At 34.7% G+C, this 15383-nt stretch overlaps 1 protein-coding gene across 1 annotated transcript in view; it reads right to left on the bottom strand.

Moving 5' to 3' along the window:
• Positions 1-15383, bottom strand: part of LAMA2 (laminin subunit alpha 2) — a 554924-nt gene that overhangs the window by 246916 nt on the left and 292625 nt on the right. Inside the window, exons 13-14 of the mRNA XM_045544336.1 lie at positions 4468-4569; positions 2756-2967 (exon numbers count right to left, since the gene is read on the bottom strand). Of these exons, the coding sequence (XP_045400292.1) occupies positions 2756-2967; positions 4468-4569 (314 nt within the window). The remainder of the gene's footprint in view (positions 1-2755; positions 2968-4467; positions 4570-15383) is intronic.

Raw genomic sequence — 15383 nt, 5'->3', positions numbered from 1 at the left:
TTTCTATAGGCCTGGGTGATTGTTCAGGCATCTGACCTCCACAGGCTGTTTCGATCTTTTGGGTGGTGAATAAGCTCCAGAGAGTCTCTCACTGGCAATTCAATGTTTTCCCCAGGGGAAAAAAAATACATACATCACTTCTGCCATATTTCATTGGCTAATCCAAGTCGTATAACCACATCTACCCTCAAGGGTTAGGAAAATGTAATGTCCCCAAAGAGCAAGATTAGAAATTTGGTGAACTGTAATGTCTACTGTAAGGTGAAAAGTAAGTATATTTTGTGCAGAGTTCTGTATCAAATAGGTGCTTAAGAAAAGCCTTGCTTGAGTTAAGGACCAAGGTTGCTACTAAATGCAAGGTTTGGAGAATTTAAAGGAGAAAGATGTGCAGTTAGGTTAGTTTGATTTCTCTTCCATTCTTAAAAGAATTAAAAGTTTTCTATCTTTGTCTTCATCTTCCTAGTGAGAACAGTGAGAAGGAAGTCAATTAATATTATTGAGTGGGTCTCTCAGCATTCTGGAAAAGAATGACAGTAAGAACCATCATAATTGTGGAAATATCAGCACATGCCTTATTCTGGAGGTCTCCAAGTCTTGGAGAACAAGTAATGGTACTTGAACAAAGTGGGATCTCTTGGGATGAGGTAGATAAGATAGAAATACTTAATATTTGTGTGTTGATTTGCCATTAGCAAAGTGCTTTTGCAGCTCTCTAATCCCATTTTCACAGTGACCTTTTGAAGTTGCAGGGCAATTGTCTTCATTCTTATTTTACAGATGAAGTGACTGAAGTCCAAAGAGGTCAAAGACATACTTATGTTTACAACTACTAAATAGCTGAGTTGAAAACAAAAGTCAAAATCCTTGACCTGCAGCCCAGTCCTCCTTCCACTACACAATTCCATCTTAATCATATAACTGCAGGAAATGAAGCCCATTTGCTGAGAGAACTACCATGGAAGTAAATCCACTGTAAATAAGTCTAAACATGAATTTTTGTTGAGCTTCAATTTACCTGTGCTTGCACACAAACAGTATACCAAGTCAGAAGCCTACTGTGCAAGACAAGTTGAAATCAATTTAAGTGGTGTTTTACAAATATGACTCAGTCTACTAGTAGATCAGAGATAAATAAAATATAACAAGTTTAGTGACTCAAGATTCATGCCAACCTTCAGTTCACCTGAAATGAGTAGGAGTTTCAAATCTGACATTAGCTTTTGCTTCTTGAACCACAGTGCTTTAGGTAATAGAGGTGGCAGACAGCAGCCACCTACTTGCATTAGTTCCCGTGTCAGTTCACATAGCCACGCTCTGTGAATGCATCACTCATGTACGAGAAAATCTCAGAAGGCTTCAGATGAAACCAATGATTTTAAGATGGGTAGACACTGAAACTGTCTGACATAAATCAGGGGGAAATGTCTTTGGATTAACTAGACTGAGAAGCAATGCTGACAAAAATAAATAAGCCCCCAGCCACTTTTTTGTCAATTTGGTTGTCATTCATTTTGAAAGCTAGAGGACTCATCTCTTTGTACTGTTTAAACATCACGACAATCTCTATTTACTAAATGAGAAAAACATAATTAATTCCTAAGTGCTGCTTCTCAACTTCATGGCATTTTAACCCAGCTTCTAGCAGAATTGCCTATGCAAGAGAGGTACATTGTTTGGCAACGGTTCTGTTTATAAATCTGCAGTTCTCTCCTTTGGGAAATGGTAATGATGATTACACTTAGTCGAAATATTACCAGTGAAAGACAAACTAGGCAGCACAAGCAAATGATATGGGGGGGTGGTATCAGCAATAAAAAATCCAATGTTGGAGACTTTGCTTTGATTTATAAGGAAATTCCCATGATATCTTGTGTTTTTATTATTAGAATAGAAAAAAGAAAGGCAAGGAGCTCATTCAGACCCAGTTGAAGTTAAAATTTTGTCAGACAGAAATGTCATTATTTTAAAAATGGCAAATAGAGCCGTCTACCATCAGTCAGATATGGGCCTGTTTTGTTTAAGTCAGGAAGTCCTCTCTTTAAAAAGAAAAAAGGAGATCAAGAAGGAACTGAAAGTGTTTTAGGTAATGAGTACTTTTGTAATTAGTGCATATCATTTTCACAAAGATCCTGAAAAGTAGGCATTAGTATCTCCACTTCACACTCAAAAGCAAGGTTCCACAAGACCCAAGCACTTGCCAAAGGTCACAAATACACTAAGCCATGAAGTTTATTTAATTCCTACTTGGTTTGGTTCCAAAGCTCATACTTTTTCCTTTATACAAGTGGCCATTATCATCTTCCAGTATTTTATAAAGAGGTGTGTTGTCATTAAAATGAAGAAACTTACATTTTTTAAATTACAAACTATATGAAGTCAGAAACTAGTTCGTTAATGAAAGAAAATATTTCACAAACCACTTTCCAAATATGGGTACTCTGGGATTACATTTCTTTAGTTTCCCACTGTCTGAGCCATCATAAAGGAAGCTTTGTTTTCCAGTATAGCATTTTTCAATATAGGGATCATTATTTATCATGTGGTCTGGCAGAACTCCCAAGGAATCATTAATAATATCAAAAATCAAGGAAAATTTATTCTGTGTATTTAAAATTTTAAAGGTTTAATAGGAACACCTTTCAGAAAACCAGGGCTCCGTTCTTAGCCCAGGGACCTTAAAATTCACTTTTCTGGCACATTCCTGTTTGCCCCCAGGTAAATGTGTGACCACTGGAGGTGCAGTTCTTGATTTTACCTGAAGATGGCATCCATCCCAAAGCTGTACGTGATTTGTAGGAGGATTCTCTTCAGATTCACCAGCACTGTCATAAATTCTTTTCTACTAACTGGAAAATTTGTGCCATGTATGGTAAATGATTCTTCTTTCAGTAACAATACATTAATATGTTCCTCAGATGGCTGAAGATATACCTCATCTTGGGCTGTGCTGATTCTCAAGTCATTTCCCTAATGGGAAAAAAGAAAGTATTAATACAAAAGGGTAAAACTGAAAAGAGGGCATAAAAAAGTAAAATATATCTGTATTTAGATTCTCCAGCCTGTGCATTATCCTCAGTAGGCTTTTAATTTAGGCTTGACTTTCCCTGTCATTTAGCATATTTCTGGTATACATGAAGGGAAGGCAATGCAATTTTAATATTAGCCTTAGCCAGATGCATTACAACATATAAGCTTCTTGGGTTTGCAAGACCTTATTTTCCCCATTTACTAAAATAATAGGTACTTGGCAATTCACAAACATATATGTGATTACAAACATATATTTTTATACAAGTGCACAAAATTATATATTTCAAATATATTATTTTATGATGGATGTGTGTTGTGTAGAATAATAGGTAAAGAAGCAATATAGCAGATCAAGCTATTATTTTAAAAGATTTTTCTGTATGGGGAAACAATAAAAAAGCCTGTGGTCTAATGTTTACAATAGGATAATGACCTCATAATAATGAATATATCAACTGACCTATGACATTTAGGTAATTCTTCTAATCTTAGTTCACTAATATTAATGATATATAACTTCTTAACATTTTACATGTAGAGAACCCCTTTTATCTATAAGGAATTCTAAGGTATACATCTATTTGCTTAGTTGTTACACACACACACACACACACACACACACACACACACTAATCCAGACCACTTCATCTAATACTGGAAAATATTCATTTGAAGGAATGAATTTTGTCATAAAAGGTTCAGGACAAAGAACAGTAGAATCAGGTGCTAAAGCAACATGTACCCATTTGGAATAATGAGCATGCATGCACGTACGTGCCTTTGAGTATGTACGAATGTGGGGGGGGTATGCGTTATTGGAAAGAAAGGACATGAGAAAGAGTGGGAGAGGGCCTCTAAGATAACTGCAGGCTGAAAGCATTTTAGAATTGCCTATGGCCCTCCAAATCCTGAAAGTAGTTTCTCCTATATCTTTCTTACCTAAATTCGGATTTTGAAGTCAAGACCTCACTACAGCTAAATAAATAGGTTTCCTTTTTCACTTACTTCTGACTAATATAAACAAGGAAGAAAACAATAAAATTTTCTTAGAAACAAGGGCAGCTAGAAAAAATACAACTACATAAATCGCCTAAACACTTTTATGATATTCAATTCTTGGAGACATGCTCATTATGTTCTCCTAAACACTTTTATGGTATTCACATTCTTGGAGACATGGTCATTATGTTTTAAATTTAAATTTCAAGTCTAAAGGTCTAAAGGTCTCTTTTATCCTTGGAACCCAATGAATACACATAGTCTTCTATACATATCTCAGAGTGAAACAGCAGTGGTATAAAAAACTTCTAAGGTATATTTTTCTTTAGTAGTATGTAAATTCATGTTAAACCAGGCAGGTGAAGAACAGAACTGGTAACCTCAAGAAACATAAGGGTGTAACACAGTTGAACATAAATGATGCTCTCAGTACTCCACCTCTAAGATAATCATAAGCTGGAGAACACGTTCTGTATCTTCTTCCTCTTCTTCCAGGTCATATGATATGGCAAATGTCAAGTGTCCTCCTACTGCTGGGAGCTACAAGAGAGAAGATACAGAATCATTACATGACAAGAGATGGGCTATTTAATCACATTTTACCTATTATTTTAAAACATTTTTATTGTTCTAGGAGGAAGTATTTGGAAGAAGCAAAAATCACTGGAGTGCACAGTGGGAATGATAGACATTTCTTTAGGAGTAACCTTTATACGAATCCTACCCATCAATTGCAAGCCCAACATACATATAAATTCATGTATTATTTCCCTCAGTATTGCAGGCTTGCTGAAATAGGTTAAGTTCCATGAAACCAAACACAGACTCTCCTGTCATCCTTTTAGTCCATAGTTTGAGCTGTACAAATCCCAAGCAGAGGAGGATCTTTATCAAAATTGGGAGATTTCTACCCATCCCTGAGGGTCACCCAACTTTCTGTGAGTCTGAATGCTTTCAACAAAGACATCCTTCCATTTGACAGATGCTTTACATAGCCCATAAGCTAAGCTGAGAAATGTTGTTGGCCAAAGAAAAATAAAAGGTTAGCAGTAAATTTTATATTATATTAAAATGCAATCCAAACTACCAAAGAAGGTATACTTTCCCCTGTGCAATCAAATAAGCGTAGCTGGAATAAATTTTATCCCCCTTTCATTAAGCAAACTTCTTTCCTTCTAACACACATGCTAAGCCTCATACAATGTATGCTTGAGGTTTGCATTTTCTGACATTGACAGTCACCTTGTAAAAATTTTTTTAAAATATGGGAGAGCAAGATCATTTATAGGACAGGAATCAAAACTGAAGTTGTGAGTGACAGTCAATGCAAATGCTGCAGTCATTTTTTAAAAATTCCACTCCAGCACTGTAAATAAAGACATTCATAAAACAAAGCTGATGATTTGTATTCTGCTGTTTGCTCCATACTGACACACAGGGACCCAGCTTTGCAGGGGTTGGCTCTCTGTGACCTTTCACAGCAGACCCTGACCAGAAAGCAATTCCTGGCAATGCACTGGATGGAGGAGGAGGAACCCTGAATCCACTCAGAGTTGTTCCATGGGGAATGACACACAGCTTGCTATGGCTGATTAAACAGGATTTTAAATTGCAGCCCCGCAATGTCTTCTAAGAGCTCATTACATGGTGCTCTATAAGAAACTAAAATTCAGAAAACTTTTATTCCCCTGCTTCACTGAGAAATGGCCCTACTCTAATGTCTTTTCATATATAAAATAATAAATATCTGCCTGGACTATAGCACTTGGCATTATTGTGAGTAATGAGGGGTGAACCTATGTAAAAGATTTTGGGTTCTATTAAGATAAGCATTCAAAATTTCACATAGCATGCTTGTTCAAACCAGCTACACATTTTCTCAATAAGAGGAATTTAGAAAGGCAGGAGAAAAAAATGTTTTATATATTTCAAAGGGGACTGAAACATTTAGAATTTTCTAAATTAATGTAAATATTTAGTAGAACGTAGAGATTAAATTTGGTAAGAACACTGGGAAACAGGCCTATAACTTCCAAAACTGTTGAGCTTCCAAATATATTTTGATTATTTTAAATTTGTGTTACATGTTATTATTTTCCTTAAATATGTTTCTTTATTAAACTTAATTTATGAAATTATTGTACATACCCAAATAAAAGAAATTTTGAATTAAGGGTAATTTCCATTTTGTCAATAAAAAGAGTCAAAGTTGCATACTTTGAATGTCCAAGCTTTTAAGACTATAGATGAAGTACAAAATGTTCACTTATAATATTTGGTTTGCTATTGCAGTTTTCATACCTATTTGTAATAGTTATAAAGTCATATAATACATAAGCTAATAGAACATGAGAGAGGAATTACAGACAGGAAAGAAGAAGGAGCAAATAAATATACAGAAAAAGAGAGGGACCTTATGTAGGTCAGTGATAATATAAAATATGAACTAAGGAGTAGAAGTAATCTACCCTATTCTGCTGAGGGCTAATAATAGTCATAATAATGAAAAATTGTGTTAACTCATATTTCATAAAATGATTTTTTCCAAACTCTTTCATGCATCTTTGATACTCATGCTTTGGCATTATTACATTTTTTGAATTACCTAAAAATTTTCATGAGTGAATCTATTTTACTTCCACCTAAGTTGTGTGAAGAACAGACCATTTTAAAAAATATGCGTGATACAGTTACCAGATGTTCTTCCCCAAGCCACAAGTACCCATCTGCACAATATTAGAGTTAATGTCTTCATTCACCCTAAAGGTGTATATTTATGATCACATCTAAATAACTACTTAGTCAAGTACTTATTTAAATAATTTTTAAAAGTATTGCTTAAGATATCATCTTGCAATTTAGAAGTTGAACCCCTAAGAATAATCACCTATTCTTTGTTAAATTCCTTTGTTTTTATTTTTCCTTCAGCTCCATAAAGTAACCTGTTCATAAGATTTCCTGGTGTTGTTTCCAGTTAATGTGTCTTCTCCAAAGAGTACATACCATTGTATGAGAGACTTTGTAATGAGTCTAAGACAGCACTTTGTTTTCTAAGGCATACTGTTTTTCAGGGAAAAACTTCCGAGAATATTCAGAGTACAAGTTGTCCTTTCATGTAGCTTTAGATGGAGAATTCTCTGCCTCTTCTCCATCCATCTAAGCCTCCATATTCCGGATGCCAACTTTGCTTGGATCCTCCCTGCCCTGCTCTGCACTCTCCTATAACCTTTTCAGGATCCCAATCTTCACTTTCTCCAGCAAATCAAAGGTGCACAGGGATGCCAATAATCAATTGACTTTATTATTTTCCCTAGCTCTTTAAATTTTTTTTTAATTTTTAAGTATTATGGATATATAATTGTTGTACATCCTTTAACTCTCATTTATGATTATTTATTAGTTTCACTGTTAAACTTTGAGATATGGGGTATTACACTCATTTTATTTATTTCTATCCAAGCATCCTTTCAAATTTTATTTCCTGCATCCTACTGTCTACCCTTGGTACTTCTTGAAAGGTCAGTTATAAATTGGATATAGCAACCATTAATGGCCTTTCTGTTGAGTTTTATTCTTAATCTTTCTTTACATGACATACGATAGGTCTTACAATTCTTGATTCCCTTGTCTTCCAGTACACTCAACTTTCCTGATACTGCTTCTCCTGCCCGGGTCATACCTCTGTCTCACTTATAGAGACAATTCTTTTGGTCTTAATCTATACTCAATGAGTGGATGTCTCTAAGATGCTTTCTCATTCTTTTTTGGTTATCTTTTCATATGGATCCCCCTCTCATGGCTTGAACTACATTTATAACTGGTTCCTCAATCCATATTGTCCTGTCTGTGCTATGTCCCTGTATTAATTTGCTCAGGCCACCATAACAAGGTGCCAAAGACTGAATGGATTAATCAACAGAAATTTATTTTCTCACAATTATGAAAGCTAGCCAAGATCACGGTGTTGGAAGAGTTGGTTTCTTATGAGGTCACTCACCTTGGCTTATGGATGGCCATCTTCTCTCTGTGTCTTCACATGGTCTTTCCTCTGCATATGCCTGTGCTCTATTTTCCTCTCCTTATAAGTATACCTATCATATTAGATCAGGACCTGCCCTAATGACCTCATTTTAACTTAAATGAGTTAAAAGACCCTATTTCTGAATATAGTCATTTTCGGAGTTACTGGAGATTAGGACTTCAACAAAGGACTTTTGGGAGGATACATCTCAAACACTCAACATACCCAAAGTTAATCTCACTCTCCAAATTTTTCCAGGAACCAAACCTGATCATTTTCTCAAATTCCATGATTGATTCAAACCAAATGATGTATTTCTCTATTTTAAATTAGAAACCTTATGTGCAACATAGTATTTTTTTACCTTGTTATTTATTTCTTATTAGTCCTTCAATCTATTCTCTTGAAAAGCTTCTTATCTAATTTTCTATTACCATTGCTCTATCACACTTGGTAGATCCTCATCAAGCATCTGAATTTATCTTTCTGACTTTAGTCTTCTTATTGGGGAAAGTTTCAACTCTTACTTCTGTTGCTGCTCTTCTCTAATGAAGATTCTCTACTGGCCCTGAGATCCATAATATCATTCAAGTTTCTGTAGTTTCAACACCCTCTAGGATCTATCTTGCGCCCTGTTCACAAACTGTGTATAGAGATACCCCAGAGAGCTACAGTGAACTCACAAAAGCATTGTGGGATATTGTAAATGTTTGAAGGAAACACAACTACACTAAATATCTGTTGTACACTGCACAAACAACTAGTTTGAAATAGTAAACAATTTTAACATTAGAAAATGCTCCATTCCTTTTAAGGATGTTCTCAAAATTTTGAGGCATGTTTCTACTTACTTGCACTTTTGGCCATGTCATATCTTTGTTAAACAAGGTTTTCAGTGGATACTGTAATTAAAAAGAGCAAGTACCGTACAAAAATCAATGTGGAACAGGAAGTAAGTGTAGCCTTGTCCAATCTGATATTCAGGTTTGAGAAGTTGTATACTGCCCAACAGACATCAGATCCCATTAGTAATTGTGGTTATTTAAGAAGAAAATAAACTCTAACAGTGTCTTTGAGTTTATGTACATTTTCTTTTTAAATAATTACTAAGTTGTTAAAACATGAATATTTATTAAGTTGTTTGGCCCTAACCACTTAATAAGTAGAACTGTGGCATATTTCTGTTGGTCAAGGAGGCAGTAGAAAAAATTAGGGAGACATTACAAGTATTATAAACTGAGAAAGTTTGGGAACTTCTGATCTATCCTCTTTTTATATCTATCCATTCTGCTACTTAAATTTTTTAAAACTAATTTTCCTGCTAAAATTTTCATCCCTGCATCTCTCTTACTGTTTAAATGTTGCATTTCTTTGTTTGCTTCACTGATATCTCACTAGGTAGACAATTGAGGAAAAAAGGGTTTTTAGTGATATTTTCAAATACTGATGAGTCAGTGGCCACCACAGTGAATAAGAGAACTAAAGGATTCTAGAACAGAGAGCTCTGTTTAAACAAATTTATCCATTAACATTTATTGAAGAACCATAACAAAACATAACTGATATTGGTAAGTTATGTGTTATTCTTTTTATAATTTAATTTTTCACAATTTTGGACTTTGCAGACTCAATTTATTAATTTTATCTTTGAGACTTTCAAATTAGTTCATTTTGAAGACAATATTGATTTCTGTAATTTTACAAAGCGTGGCATGTTCGGCCAATAGAACATTTTATTTTCTTCTGCTATTTAGAAACTAAACTGCCATCATTCTATTGGCTAGAGAAATATGGTTTTCCACAGGTAGAAGTAAGGGCAATTTCAGTTCACTTTGAGGCAATTCTTATGTTTTCTGGATGGATTAGACTACATTTACTGGAGACGAAAATTGTATTCCTTTTCAATACAGAGAGAAAGTGAATTTAGTGAGACTAGTTCATTCCACTCCATAAGGGTCCCCAGAGGCCTGCCCTTTTACCTCTTTCTCCATATCTATTAAGGGAAATTCTCTTCAGGGAGATTCAGATAGCAAATGGAGACGGCACTGCAAGGAAAAAGCACCCCCATTCCTGGAGATGGTTCAGGGCTAAGCCGTTCACTCTCTTGATCCTCAGCTTCACCCCATTAAGAAAAGAACAACACAAGTAGCTGCTTCCCATGAGTACCTGTTTTAATTCTACCTTCAGGGAAAAGAAACAGCTTGTTTGCAAATAACATTATAGTTACTGTGCAATATATAACCTAATGTCACACATAATAATATAGAGTGCATGGCATACATTGCATTAAAGATTTAATGAGGTGGGAAAGTTTTCCCTCATGAGTGGAAAAGGCTAAAGGTAATTCATAAAAGTAAGCTTTATAACAGTATTTAGTATTCGGCTACTTGTATTCTAGCCTCCTTTTTTTTCCTCCTAATTTCAAGAAATATGAATTGAGGGGTGAAGGACAGAATAACCTATTGAGGACGATGTATCTGGGGAGGAAATTCTTTTTGTAAAATAAGCCTGGAATATTTGGTTCTCTGATGCCAGATTATCATCACTGTTATTCCACTAAATGGAGTGTAAAACCTAATATTTGCTTTTGCTTACCAGAGCAAATATTTCAGGAGGGATACACTAAAATCAAATGAGGAAAAGGCTTTGTAATACCGAGCAGGATAAATTAAACATATCTGTCAATTTCCATTTGGTATCACAAACAGGGCATGTGATTCATCTTTCTAGATTCCAAAGCTCCAGAGCTTTACACTCTAAAAAGGTATCCCTCCCATAAAAGTGTTTATTAATGTATCTATTCACAGAGCTTTCCTTTAACACAGAAATAGTACTCCGCTTCAAGGTTTTGTTATGTTCTTCAGTGAATTTATAACATTGAGATAAGAGCATGTTTGTCTACTCCCAAAGCTTGATAATTATTAGGAAAGAACAGAAGAAAGAAGATGTAGAATTAGAGAACAGGCAGAATTTACACCAGAGGTCTTAAAGTTACGTCACCTTTAATGCACAGAAAATGCCTAGAAGTTGTGGGTGTCAAACAGAGACAATATATCCTAGAAATGTTGGTTTAGAAGGCAAAGAGACTGGGCAGTCCAAGGAATACAAAGAAGAAAAGCTGGAGGAAGAAATATTCTGCCTGCCTACATTTACTTCTCCCTTCCTTTTTTTTCCCTTTCTGCCTACTTTTCCTGCTTTCTTTCTTTCCTTTTACCCATCTCCTTCCTCCCTCCCTCCCTTCCTTCCTGTCCCTCCTTCCTTCCTTCCTTCTTTCTCTTCCTTCCTTCCTTTCTTTTCTTTCCCCTCTTCCTCTTCCTCTTCATTATTCTTCTTCTTCTCCTTCTTCTCCTCCTCCTTCTTCTTCTTCTTGGTCTTCGTCTTTGTCTTCTTCTATTCTTTTGGTAGACATTAGACAGTTTTTAATAGTATTTATTTTTACAATAACTATGTCCTCTTCACATGTGCAATAATTAGATTAGAACTGGTTGAGAAAAAGCCTAAGTTTGGGATGTTTTCAAAGGACTTGACCACCACAATCAGACCAACCTGGTAAGATAATTTTGCAATCCTCTGTATTTAATGTCATCTAAATTTCAGAAATATACAAAGTAGTGATGAAAAGTATGAATGAGACAGGGCCAAGGACAGAGGGCTGGGACAGACCACCAGAAATACTCCCTCAGCACAACTAACACTCACTGACTCACTGATGTCCTTGCAGATCAGCCCTTCAACTGCCCACAGAACTATCCACTCATATTTATTCTTCCCACATCTTACCATAACACTCAAAATTCCCACAAACTACCTCCTATTCAATATTTATATACAATGGTTCATGTTGATAATGCCAAGAGGTATTCATTGTAGTGTTTTTATTGGCAGAGGGAGAAAAGAATAATTGTGAGAAACATAAACAGAGTTAAAGACCAATATGAGTTTCTTACACAAATTTTTGTTAAATTGTTTATTCACTTGAATAGCACCAACCTATCTTCAGCATATGTTTTCTGTCTCCTTTGTAACAAAGTAAGGCCCAATTATACTTTCCATATACTCAGTTATGTTTCAAAGCAAATAGAATTTGAAGAGTTTCATCAGTTAAGAACGCTTTTGGTTGCAACAGAAAACCACACAATTAGTGGTTCTCACATAACAAGGAGTCCAACAAAATTTGGGAAGCAAGCCAAATTTTAAAATACAACAAATGGATTAGTTTTTCTTTTTTTTTTTTCCTATTTCATTTATCTTTTAGAAACTCTTAGATCCATTTGGGGACACTTAAAAATACATACACCCTCTGAATAGATTTGCTAAACATTACATAGAAGATGATGAATTGCTTGGAAGACAACATCCCATATAGCTAATTAGTATTTAATGCTTCCTTTAAGTTTTCTAACTTAGAGAACTACTTGCTACATTGTGACATACACTCATAAAATCTTGAGTTGAAATAGTATAATGTCAACAGATGTGAGTAAATGGTAGTGGTCAAAATCTCTAAATTGCTTTGTGTTATTAGGTCCAGACTCAAAAACAGGGTCATTGCAACAGCTGTTTGTTTTCCATTTACTTGCTTATGTTTGGGTGGAACATTCCATTAGTATTCTTCCTATGGGCTAGATTAATTTATGTGTATATATTCAGTACAAAAAATACATGTAATGCATAATTAAACATTTATTCAAACAAACCATAAGTTATGGATATTATATATATAATATGATTCTTATTGACTAGGGCTTAAAACTTTTTCAAGGTCTCTGCCAAGAAAATGGAAAACTGCATACTCATGATGTTGATGCTCATTAAAATAATAGGACACATCTTAATCCAAGTTCCATTAAGTTAAAGAGAAACACTATTGTCACGTAAATGACAAATGAATAAAGATAAAATGTATAATCCTTGTGGAAAATTTAAGGAAACACTGTGAAAAAGAGATATCAGCATTGTAATTTTCTTTTTGAATGAGAATTTTAGTCCACCTTTCTCTCACTGCTTAAAGATTTTGTCTTTTAAGGATATTTGTTACCTCGGTTGGTATATGGCTGTTGTACCAACCTTTCCCCCTTTATTGCAAACTCTGACAAGAGTGTCAGAGTTCTCATCTTGCCTGTAGGCAATCCTCAATGTGTACACCTTCAGAAACCCTGAATACAGCCTGAAATGTTGTATGTTTAAATAAGTTCAATTAATCTAAGGCTGAATTATTCAGATGGAGGGCATTTTGAAATAGCAGTCAACTTATTTCTCACAAAAGCAGAAACTAGAACACCAACCTTGGAAAACTATTTTTGATTTGATGCTAAATGTTATTGATCAGTCACTATGCCCTTTTCTCTCTTCCCTCATTCCTGAACTCTGCAAGTGATTCTTTATTATAGCAGTAGAAGCTGGTTGTGAATTCTAGAAGGTAAGAATCCCAAAGGTGCAATAGATACTAAGTCACACTCCAGAGAAGAATCAACAGGGTAATAAAATATATTCAAGTGTCTTTGTCCAGAATAAACAATAAAAGAATTGTGTTAGTTATGTGACACGTATATTAATATTGGAGTCACATGTAAATCACACAAAAGATTAAGCTCATTCCTGGAGATTTTCCAGACTTGGTTTTGGATTCTGATTCTGCCTTTAAGTGTTATATGGCCTTTGGGAAAGTTATTTATGCTTTCAGGGCATCAGTGAATTTTCACTAAAATGCGTTGAATTATACCTACTTCAGAAGTTTGTTCTGAAGATGAAATGAAAAAAATACACATAAAACTTTTCACCTGGTACACAGCACATTCTATATATTCAAAAATGTTGTCAGTCATACTTTTTTAATAAGTATTGTTTTCAAAATTAAGTACCATAAACACTTCACACTAAAAGCTTAATGACAATGATATTTATTTCATGATTCTAAGTGCACTTTAAAATCCTAGGATTTTGGGTAGAGATCACAGTCCTAGCAGAATTCAGATCTTATTCATGTCTTAATGTTTCCCTATGGTGCTTTGCATAAGCATTTTACAGATAGTAGAACCTGAAAAAATATCTGCTGAATTTTAATCAAATTCAACACCATATATCACTGCAATGTATTATACATGGAAAAGGCATAAAAAACTGGGATAAATTTGTACTACCCATATGAGATAATTTGCAGTCATTAAAATATATCTTTATTGGCTTTTTTTCTATTCTTATCTTTATCAGTCCTAAAAACAGACCAAAGGAAATGTGTCTATTTGAGGTTTTTCATGATTTGAGCTTACTTATAGAAGCTTACTGTACTGCTGACTGGTAAACCACAAATGCATTTGTTTTAAAATAAGGAACCTTTAGCATTTAGGAAGTTTGATCTGCAGTTGAAGGGGAAAAATCAATATTTAAGTCATTTAGAGATTTACACCATAAACCAACTATATGGCATTACTTTTTGCCAGCTTCTATATGTTAGGATACTTGTGTAAACTCCAGTACCCAGTAATACATATTTTATAAGTCATAAATACATTTTCAATATGTTGTGATATATAAGCAAACAACATACTCTCTGTACTAAGAAGACACATAGTGTACAGATTAAAGGAAACAGTGATCCAACTGTAATCATAGCTAGTCAGAGCACATCCACAGTACTGTGATCAATTCTTGACACCACCATTTAAGAGAGTGGTTGGGAAATTAGAGTTCATCCAAAGAGGTGTAACCAGGATGTTGATAGTTGCAACAGCTGAATGAAAGGTTTGGGAAGGTAATAGGAGCATTTAATGTTAAAAGAGAAAACCTAGGGAAAACATGATTTTTTTTTTGAAACGTTTGAAGCTCTATCAAGTATAATAGAAATGTTGCTGTTTATGGTACAAAAATGAACCTAAATAAGAATGTGTTGGAAGAGGAATTATTTTTTATCTTATGTAAAAATTAACTTCTAATATCTATTATAGAATTCTTGAAAATGGAATGAGCTACATCATAGGGTATTCATATTTCTGAAGATATATGAATAGAGGTCTATCTGTTAGGGATAATCGAAAAGGAATTCCTACATCTGCTAAGAGGTTGGATGAGATCTTATCTCACCAGGCAACTTGCAATTCCACTGTGCTACTTTGCAATTTCTATTGTAGAGCATCAAAATAGCAATTAGCTCTATATCCACCTGCTCCCCCCCTCTGTGATTTTAGAGCTAAAGCTTACATAGGACAGAGCAACACATTTCATTAAGAGAAAACTCCTTGTACAGATAGTATCACTGAGAGGGTATAGTGTAGTGGAAAAGAGTATTGCTCTAGAACTGGACTGCCTGGGGTAAAACATTCAGCTCTGCCACTTA

The sequence above is a fragment of the Lemur catta genome, chromosome 2 (assembly GCF_020740605.2).
Source record: "Lemur catta isolate mLemCat1 chromosome 2, mLemCat1.pri, whole genome shotgun sequence".
In the NCBI taxonomy this organism is placed as follows: Eukaryota; Metazoa; Chordata; class Mammalia; order Primates; family Lemuridae; genus Lemur; species Lemur catta.
This window is presented reverse-complemented; position numbering and strand designations above follow the sequence as displayed.